The sequence below is a fragment of the Tupaia chinensis genome, unplaced genomic scaffold (genome assembly GCF_000334495.1).
Source record: "Tupaia chinensis unplaced genomic scaffold, TupChi_1.0 Scaffold148801_1, whole genome shotgun sequence".
NCBI lineage: Eukaryota > Metazoa > Chordata > Mammalia > Scandentia > Tupaiidae > Tupaia > Tupaia belangeri.
Genome location: NW_006208648.1, coordinates 386,614 through 396,155, shown reverse-complemented (window position 1 = coordinate 396,155; position 9,542 = coordinate 386,614). Strand labels below are relative to the sequence as shown.

Sequence of the window (9,542 nt, the reverse complement as noted above, 5' to 3'; positions counted from 1 at the left end):
GAAGAGAAGAGGATAGAGAAAGATAGCAAGTGAACAATAGAGAGGCAGGACGTTAGTGAGAAACAGATAGGGCTTATTACCTGTTGATGATGACATGTATAGTATTCTCAACTGGATTGGTCTGAGAAGTACTTCATGATGGGCAAAGTATTTTTACAAGCAAAATGAGAAATAGTGAGCGACTGTTAAAAATAATTAGAATAATAATAATACTGATTGGGGAAAACATGAAAAGATATTGAATGTTGAAGCGGGGAGATTAATGTCTCTGTATTGACTGACATGCATGGCATTCCCTTTTGAAAAAACAATGTAATACACTGTAAAGTTATATGTAATCCAATGTAATATAAAGAAGATTATGATGATAATAAAAAATAAAAAAAAAAAGAAGATTTAAAAAAAAAAAGAAAGAAAGACAGAGAGAGATAGAGAGATAGAAAGCGAGAAATCACCCCCCAGGGGGAATGGCCACACCACAATCCCTTCTCCTTCATTCTTCTCTCGGAATCTTGGGCACGCACGCACACGAGCCTGGCATGAGTTTAAGCCACCAGGTCCGGGACTCGAACCACGGTCGACTACGTGGGAGTTCAGTGACATAGCCATTACGCTAACTGCTGGTCCCTAGAGGCCCACGTTTTCCGATGTATGCCAGCAGAGCCAGAGGCAGGTATAGAAGCCGAGCAGAATCACAAGGCTGTGAATCACTGTTGGTTTAAAGACAGAGGAGACCTTCCTGAAAAGGTTGAGTCACAGACCCCCGTGCCCTGTTCCCAAGGCCTTGTGTCCAGCTCCACAAAGCAATGATGCAGTGGGCTCTACCCCTGGGCAGTGCGTCCCGCTTCCTGTCTCATGGCTCTGGAGGCTGAGAGTCGAAGATCAAAGGTTCAGCTGGACTGGCTTCCTGTGAGGCTGTCTCTGCAGCTGCAGACTCCTTCCTTCTCTTGTCTTCACATGGTCTTCCTCTGCCTGTGTCCAAATCTCTTCCTTAATTTATTGAATTTGCTAACAAGTGCCTGCACTCACAAGAAAGAACGACAGGGAAGGTGAGAAAGCACCCTCCTTCCCGCCGAGGATGGTCACATTGCAATCTCCCGTTCTCCTCTTAGGATTTTGGGCACACACATGTCAGTGACATAGCCATTACGCTAACTGCTGGTCCCTAGAGGCCCACGTTTTCCGATGTATGCCAGCAGAGCCAGAGGCAGGTATAGAAGCCGAGCAGAATCACAAGGCTGTGAATCACTGTTGGTTTAAAGACAGAGGAGACCTTCCTGAAAAGGTTGAGTCACAGACCCCCGTGCCCTGTTCCCAAGGCCTTGTGTCCAGCTCCACAAAGCAATGATGCAGTGGGCTCTACCCCTGGGCAGTGCGTCCCGCTTCCTGTCTCATGGCTCTGGAGGCTGAGAGTCGAAGATCAAAGGTTCAGCTGGACTGGCTTCCTGTGAGGCTGTCTCTGCAGCTGCAGACTCCTTCCTTCTCTTGTCTTCACATGGTCTTCCTCTGCCTGTGTCCAAATCTCTTCCTTAATTTATTGAATTTGCTAACAAGTGCCTGCACTCACAAGAAAGAACGACAGGGAAGGTGAGAAAGCACCCTCCTTCCCGCCGAGGATGGTCACATTGCAATCTCCCGTTCTCCTCTTAGGATTTTGGGCACACACATGGTGTATTTTCCAAGCTGCCAGGTCTGGGACTGAACTATGTAATCAGCTATGTGGCATCCAACTGCCTTAACTACCCAAATCTCTTACAAGGCAACCAGTCACACTGGCCTGGCTCCAAAGGCCTCACTGTAGTTTAATCATTCCTTTAAAGATGTTATCACCAAATACAGTTACATTCTTAGGTGCTGGAGGTGGGGCTTTGTTCTAGTCCTTTCTGCTGCCAATAACAGAAAATACCTGAGTCTGGATTATTTATACAGCCAGAGGTTCATGCATCTCATGGTTTGGAGGCCCAGGGTCCAGGACCTGCATTGCAGCTGTGCCTGGGAGTCTGTCTCATTCCCTCTCATACAAACCCTGCAAGACAGTCACGGCCGGCCCGGGAGCTCACCCTGATGACCTGAGCCCTGATCTCCTCCCAGAGACCCCGCCTCTCCACAGGTTAGCTGGACTATGTTTTCACCCTGTTAATACTGGCCCAGACAAATCTCAACACATGAGTTCTGAGAGGATGTGCAACCACAGCAGGCTTCAACATATGAGTTTCGGGGTGCCCCGCAGCCCTCCTAGGGCAGCCTTGTTGCTGTTCACAGCAGGGGAGTTTCAGAAGCACACTTCTGTTGGTGTTGAATTTCAGGGGAGGCCACATTGCTCTGCACCTGCTGCATTTTGAGGCATTGATGAGTGACAGGAGGGGGAGGAGCCTAGTCAGTGTTCCAGTCATTTCAGCTCTGTCTTGAAAGTCCCTGCAAAAGCCTTCTCCCTCCTGTGTAATTTTCAAATAAGCTGGCCTGTGCCCTCACAGCCAGAAGGATCCTTTGCTACTGACAGCCGCCCCAGTCTGCCTTCGAGCTGCTTCACTAAATTTCTGGCCCCCCAAGAAGTATCAGGATCTTGGGTTTCAGCACAGAAGGCATCCCTGCACACGCGGCACCTGCCCGGGGACCCAGCATGCCTGCGTGGGCCCCAGGGGACTCTGTACATGCTGTCCCTGCCCAGGGACCCAGCAGGCCCACATGGGCCCCAGGTTGGCACGGAGCTGCTGTCCGGAGCTGGGTTTCAGGTTGCCCTGGGTTGTGTTCCCAGACAGCTGGCTTGAGGCTGAGCACGGTCACTCGGATCTCCCCAGCCCCTGCTGGGAAACGCCTTCCCTGTCTGGACGAGGGACAGCAGTTCTAGGAATCACTAAGCCTCGTGTCCCGTTCAGGGGAAGAGTGCCCGTGCCAGGCGGAGGCCCTGGGAGAGTGAGGGCAGCTGCTGGGATCACAGGTCACGCCCAGTAGCATGGAGACGGGGGAGGGGATAACAGGGCCCAGTCTCATGGGGGGACTGTTTTGCACAAACAGTCAAGCCTAGGTAAAGGTCCTAAGGCTCCTTAGTTTACCCGACCGAAAGTGCTAGCCCAGGCTGCCCCACCCTTTTCTAAGTTCATGTGTTTCGTTCTTCAGAGAGGGAGAGGGAGAGACAGACAGCACCCGTGACCCACTCCCGGATTACTCAGGGAGGGCTCCAGACACGAACCCAGACTCTTCCCACCCGGGTCAGCCTCGGAGTTTAGATTTACTCTGCGCTACCACCAGCCCTGCCTGGCTAATCTTTTCTCTTTCTTTCTTTTTTGAATTTTGGTACAGGGCACATGTGCTTACCAAAGAGAGAGCACCGTATGGGGAATGCTCACGCTGCGGTCCCTTCTCCGCTTCTCTCCTTTTGAGAGAGGAGAACACGCACACATCCAGTGTTTTTTGTTTCTTTTTGTTTTTCTCAGTGTTTTTAAAACAAGCTCTGGCAAGTTTTATTACAGAAAACTTGTTGCATGGTTTACTGTTCACCGGTCTGTCCGGCGTGCTCCTGACGATACCAGAGTCCCCCAGGTCGAGGACAGCCCATGTGCACACTCTGGTACTCTCCACATGCTGTGCCCAGCTCAGTGTTACTGCCACTGTGGTGAGGGACACCGGTTCCGATGTCCTCCAGGCAGGGCAGTTGTTGGCGAGCGTCGCCAGCTTCGCTTCGCCTCGTCTGGTCTACTTTTGTTTTCTTTTCTTTGGAGAGGTTTTAGCTATAGAGTGTGCACACTCACTGGAAAGACAGACGGAGAGACAGAAAGCGAGAAATCACTCCCCTGGGAGGATGGCTACGCCGCAATCCCTTCTCCTCCATTGTCCTCTTGGGATCTTGGGCACACACACACATGCGCTTGGTGTGAGTTTAAGCCACTGGGTTCGGGACTTGAACTGCTGTCAACTACATGGGAGTCCAGCAACATAGCCATTAGGCCAACTGCTGGTCCCTGTCTGGTCATCTTAAGATCTGCTTGGACCCCAGCACAGACTTCCCACTTTTCATAACAAGGTGGAGCGAGAGTTGATCGACTCCAGCGACTTTTTCGTCTTTGTGGCCACCCTCTTCCTGCCGTAGGGCCAGGACGGCCCCTACCCAGAGCAGCCACCAAGAGGGCTGGGGAGCGAGAGACCATCCTGCCAGGTCTGGGCCTGAAACCGTGTTGGCATGTGGAATCCAGCTGCCTTCACCCCTGTACCACTGGCTGGCCTGGTCTTGCCCGTTGTATTATTTTTTAAAATTTATTCTTTAAAAAGATTTATTTAATTTTATTATTATTTTTAAAAAATGTATCAGAGAGAGATGGAGGAGGGAAAGTGAGACACCAAGTCTGGGACTAGGACTTCAGTGAGCCGCGTGGGAGTCCAGCACCTTAATCACCATGCCACCTTCTGGCCCCTGTCTTGCCCATTTTAAACTGTGAGTAGCATTAGAATTGGAGCCAAGACAGCATAGCTGCCTCTGGGTGGCTGCAAGGGGACAGCCTTCCCGAGCCTCAGTTTCCTCTTCTGCAGGTTAATCATAGTGGCATCTCCTTTGTGGGGACTGTGGAGGGTCTAAGTCCTGGCATGCCAGGCCATGGGTGCAGATAGGAGGTGACAAGTGGTGACTGCGGTCACTGTGTCCACCCCACCTGGAACCTAAGCACTCCCGCAGCCTGAGGGCAGAGGTGCTAAACGGCCCTGGTCTTTCAAAGGGCTCCTACTCCTGGCTTGGGGCCTTTTTGTGTGGTTGTGTATGTTCTCCCAGGTGTTGGTCTATTTTTTAAGAATTATTGATTTAATTGAAATACTATCACGGAGTCCAGCTACAGGGCTCATGCACTCACTAGAGAGAGAGAGAGAGAGAGAGAGAGAGAGCAAGTTGCCAGGTCTGGAACTTGAACCACATCAGCCATGTACGAGTCCAGTGCCTTAACCACCATGCACCTGCTGGCCCCGTGTTGGTCTTTTTTAAGCTCCTGTCCTCTAGGAGAAAGTTAGATGGGGGAGGGGCGCCCCGTGGGGTCTTGACTCTGTGACCAACCCTAACGTTAGCTGGCCACGGTCATGGACACCGCATCTGCCTGGCATGCCCAGGGAGGTCCCAGGACACAGATCCAGGCCCTTCCCACGTGGGTCCAGTGCATTACCACTGCTCCACCATCCGGCCCTGCGGCTCTCTTTTTAATAGCAGTTACATGGCTATCGTACTTTCTTCTTTTTTTTAAAAAAGAATTACTTATTTTAATTTTGTTTATTCATTCACTTATTTTGACCAGAGAGAGACACAGAGAGTTAAAGAGAGAGACAAAGTGAGAAAGCAAGCCACCAGGTTCGGGACTCAAACCACATTTGGCCACGTGGGAGTGTCCAGCGCCTTAACCTCCACGCCACCTGCTGGGCCCATACTTTATTCTGGTTTCTGTTTTCTTGTTTTGTTTTGTTTTGTTTTTTGAGAGGTTTTTGCTATAGGGCTTGCCAGAAAGAGAGAGAGAAAGCGAGAAATCAGCCCTCAGGGGGGATGGCCACACCGCAATCCCTTCTCCTCCATTCTCCTCTCGGGATCTTGGGCACGCACGCACATGTGCCCGGCGTGAGTTTAAGCCACTGGGTCTGGGACTCGAACCGCGGTCGACTACATGGGAGTCCAGCGACATGGCCATTATGTCCGTCAGCTGCTGGTCCCCCGTACTTTATCTTGTACAAAGCATCTAGACGTTCATTGTTTTATTTCATGTTCTTGGTGCTCCTGTGAGGTGTCCTTCTGTTGTCACGCTCCAGTTAAGAGGGAAACTGCCTCAGAGCTGAGGGACAGCGTGTGGCCAGCCCAGGCAGAGCCAGGACTTCTGCCTCTGAGCGAATGCTGTACGCACCACTGCCGGCCGACAGGAAAGCCGAAAAATACGTGACTCCTGGTTGGGACTTTAAAAATGGCTTAGACTGGGCAGGAGGTGGCATGGCGGTCAAGGCACTAGATCCCTCATAGCCCACCGTGGTTTGAGTCCTGGAACCAGCAGCTTGAAAATCACACCAGGTGTGCGTGCGCAAGAGGAGAGTGAAGAAGGGATTGTGGCACGGCCATGCCCTGGGAGGTGACTTCTCTCTTCGTCTCTCTCAAGCAGGCACATGTGCCCTATGCCAAAATCCTGAGCCCCAGCACAGCACCATAGTTTTGTAGGGAGGACAGTGGGCCCCGGGGAATGTCCCTGTCACTTTGAAGCAGACCGTCACTGCCACAAAGTATGCCATGAGAAAAAATGCCCTTCCTGTGTCCGGTGCACACGTGGAGCGCCAAGTCCCAACAAGGCCAGCCAGTGGTGTGGCGGTAATGCAAGGCTCCACCATGCTGCACACACCGGGGTGGTCCTGAGTTCGTGTCCTGAGACCTCTGCACTGGCTGAGGCTGGGGTGCATCACAGGCTGGGGCCCTGCAGAGATGCTGTCTTCCTCTGCTTCTCTCCTCTGGTGGGATGAGTAAGATCCCAGGTAACACCAGCTAATGAACGTGTACCCCCCTTTCTTCATCGCTAGAGAGCCTGTGCACTCACCAGATAGAGACGGACCGACCAGGGCGAAGCACCCCCCTGTGGGGTGTGGCCAGCCCACCGCCCTGCCCTCGGCCCATCTGTTGGGGTTGGCGCGCAGGCACCGCCTCAGTCCCACACCTGCTCCCAGCTCGCAGTTAGGGAGGTGGGCAGTGAGTGCCAGAACTCACAGCCGGGGCCCTGCAGGGGGCGCTCCTGTTCTCTCCAGTCTCGCAGAGCTCCTAGGACTTCCTGTGGGAGGGAGCGGTGTGTCCTCCTTCTGGGCAAGGCAGGTTTTTGTTTTTAATTTTGCCAGAGACACAGGAAGAGAGAAAGCACCCCACGGAGGAGGGTCATGCCACAATCCTGTTTCTCCACCTCTCCCTTCCCTTAGTACATGCGCCCGACCTGCTTTCCAAGCCCCTGGTGCCGGAACTCACCGTGCAGTCAGCCATGGGGGAAATCCCACTGCCTCGATGCCACACTACCACGCTTCTCGCTTTCTCTCTGTCTCTCTCTCTCTCTTTCTGGTGAGCACACGCACCCCACAGCAAAAATCTCCAAAAGTAAATAAATACATACATACACACATACATATTACATAGCACGTAGAACTGATACGTCATTATCACACTAAACTGTGTATTAGAAGGAAACAGGACAGCAGTACTATATATGGAAAACCAGATTCACTTGCCGCAAATAGAAGGAAACTATAAAAAGAAAGACAACAACGCAGATGGTTTCACATTCTAGCCTGACCCACAGCCGACAAGCCAAAGCCTGCTCTCCCAAGTCGGGGAATCATCCCTGCGTTTTCAAGTGTTAAAGATGGGCCACTGGGGGCCAGCAGGTGGCCTGCGGGTTAAGGCCCTGATCCCACGTGGCTGACTGCGTGGTTCAAGTTCTAGACCCAGCACTTGAAAAGCATGCTGGTGTGTGTGTGTGCATGTGTGTGTGCGTGTGTGTGCATGTGCCCCACATTCCGAGGAGGAGAGAGGATTATGGCGTGGCCATCCCTCCTGGAGGTGGTGTATCACTTTCCCTCTGTCTCTCCGGCGAGCACATTTGTCAAAAAAAAAAGAAAAAAAAGTATAGCCCACTAGTTCCCCACTGCCGTAACAGATTCAGCAAGGACGAAAGGCGAATGACCGTCCCACTCTCGTTAGCTGAGGGAGCAGGCAGGTCTCCCACAAGGGTCTTGGGTCTGGTTCTTTGGGAGCCACTCCCTTCCACAGTGTCGCCCAGGCAGCTGCACCTAGGCGGCCCTGGGTCCCTGTGAGGACGGTGAGTGATTCCGTAGGATGGGGCCTTGCCCGCGAGGAAGAGCAGCACTGTGAGGGAGCGGGAGGCCGGCCCGTAGTACCTGCTTAGGCGCCCTGCAGAAACTGTGTCCCCTGTGGCCGACCGGGTGCGGGTCCAGCCCCCAGGGGTGTGTGTGCACGCCAGGGTGCTAACAGGATGGAGAACTGGAGAGAGGATCATAACCAGGCCCCCCGGGAGGCGCCGGCTCTCCCCCTCCTTCCCCACCCTCTCATGCATGGGCACAAACGTACCTACCATTGGTTAGAAGAGAGGAGAGTGAGCAGGACACAGAGCAGGGACAGACTAACCCAGGGACATGCAGGACGGGGTGTGGAGCAGCTTCCGGAGCCCCCGCAGGCGCCTTTTCAGGACCCATAGGTAGGGCCTGTCGCCCCCCTTCCCTCCACAAAGCCCAGGCAGGACGTTTTACTAGACTGGGGACCACTTCATTGTCGGCTGGCTTCGTGGTTAGTGAGGGGCTGGGGTTGTCTGGAGAGTGTGGGTCGTTGAATGAGAAGGGCGCAATTTCTGCCCCATGGAGTGTGGCTGTCGTGGTTTTCCCACAGAGCACTGAGGGCCAGGGGGTTGAGCAGCTTTGGGGGCACAAGTGCACGGAACAGCTGTGGGGAGGGGAGTCACGGAGGCTTGGACCAGTAGGTCGAGCTGGCCACTGCTGGGCTCAGCCTGTGTGGGAGGGGCCCCGCTCCGGCAAGTGGGAAAGCCATGGGAAAGCCAGCGGAGAGGGTCAGGTGACTCCCGGCCTCCCCCTGCCCTCCAGGTACCAGGATCATCTACGACCGCAAGTTCCTGATGGAGTGTCGGAACTCACCTGTGGCCAAAACACCCCCAAGGGACCTGCCCAGCATCCCGGGGGTCACCAGCCCTGCCAGTGACGAGCCCCCCGTGGAAGCCAGCCAGAGCCACTTGCGTAACAGCCCAGAAGATAAGCGGGCAGGCGGTGAGTGGCAGTCTTGGCCAGGCTGTCCCTGGAAGGGGAGCTTGCAGCCCATGGGGAGTTCCCCAGGGGAGTTCCAGGGAGGGGACGAAGGCGACTGCCCCCATCCCCCACCCTCTGCAGAGCAGCTCAGGACCTGGCCACCATAGAGCTCGTTGACACCAGCTTTCACTGGGGAGGGGCCCCGGAACCAGGAAAGCTGACTGGTACCCCCGAGAGATCAGGTGGGCTAGTTTGAAGTGGCCATGGCCCCACACGCGCCTTTCACTGGCGCCCTCGGTGGTGTCCTGGGGCACCACCATGTCTGTGGCCCTGGGACACCCAGCCATTCCTGGTGCGGGAGACTGTCCTGGCCCTAGAGGAAACACAGGCCTGCAAGATAAGTACATCCGTGCCTCCTGTCGGGGCGTTGGCCCCAGCGGATGCTTTGTGAAGACAGGTGGAACGTCGGGGCGTTGGCCCCTAGCGGATGCTTCGTGGAGACAGGTGGAACAATGCAGCCATTGTCTCTGCAGCCTTGACATTTGGTAGCGAGGTCCTTCCTGGTGTCCCCACCTCCGGAGTGAGCCGGCCAGTGCCCCTGGTGCAGCGCGGGTGAATGCATTCTTTGTGGCATCGGGACCAGCCAGGGCGTCTGAGCGCTGCGGTAGGAGGATGCAGTGTAAGCGCTTCCAGACCACCTTAGGCCAACCCACCGGGCCTGCACCGGGAATGCCGGGCAGGAAGCCGCTGGCCCTTGGCTGTCACCCAGCAGAATCCACACCGGG

The 9,542-nt window shown here is 54.3% G+C and overlaps 1 protein-coding gene across 1 annotated transcript in view; it reads left to right on the top strand.

Annotated features, from left to right (window-relative positions):
• Positions 1 to 9,542, top strand: part of EIF4EBP1 (eukaryotic translation initiation factor 4E binding protein 1) — a gene marked incomplete at its 5' end in the record, with an annotated part of 37,608 nt that overhangs the window by 25,357 nt on the left and 2,709 nt on the right. Inside the window, 1 exon segment of the mRNA XM_006170660.2 lies at positions 8,599 to 8,778. Coding sequence (XP_006170722.2) covers positions 8,599 to 8,778 — 180 coding nt within the window.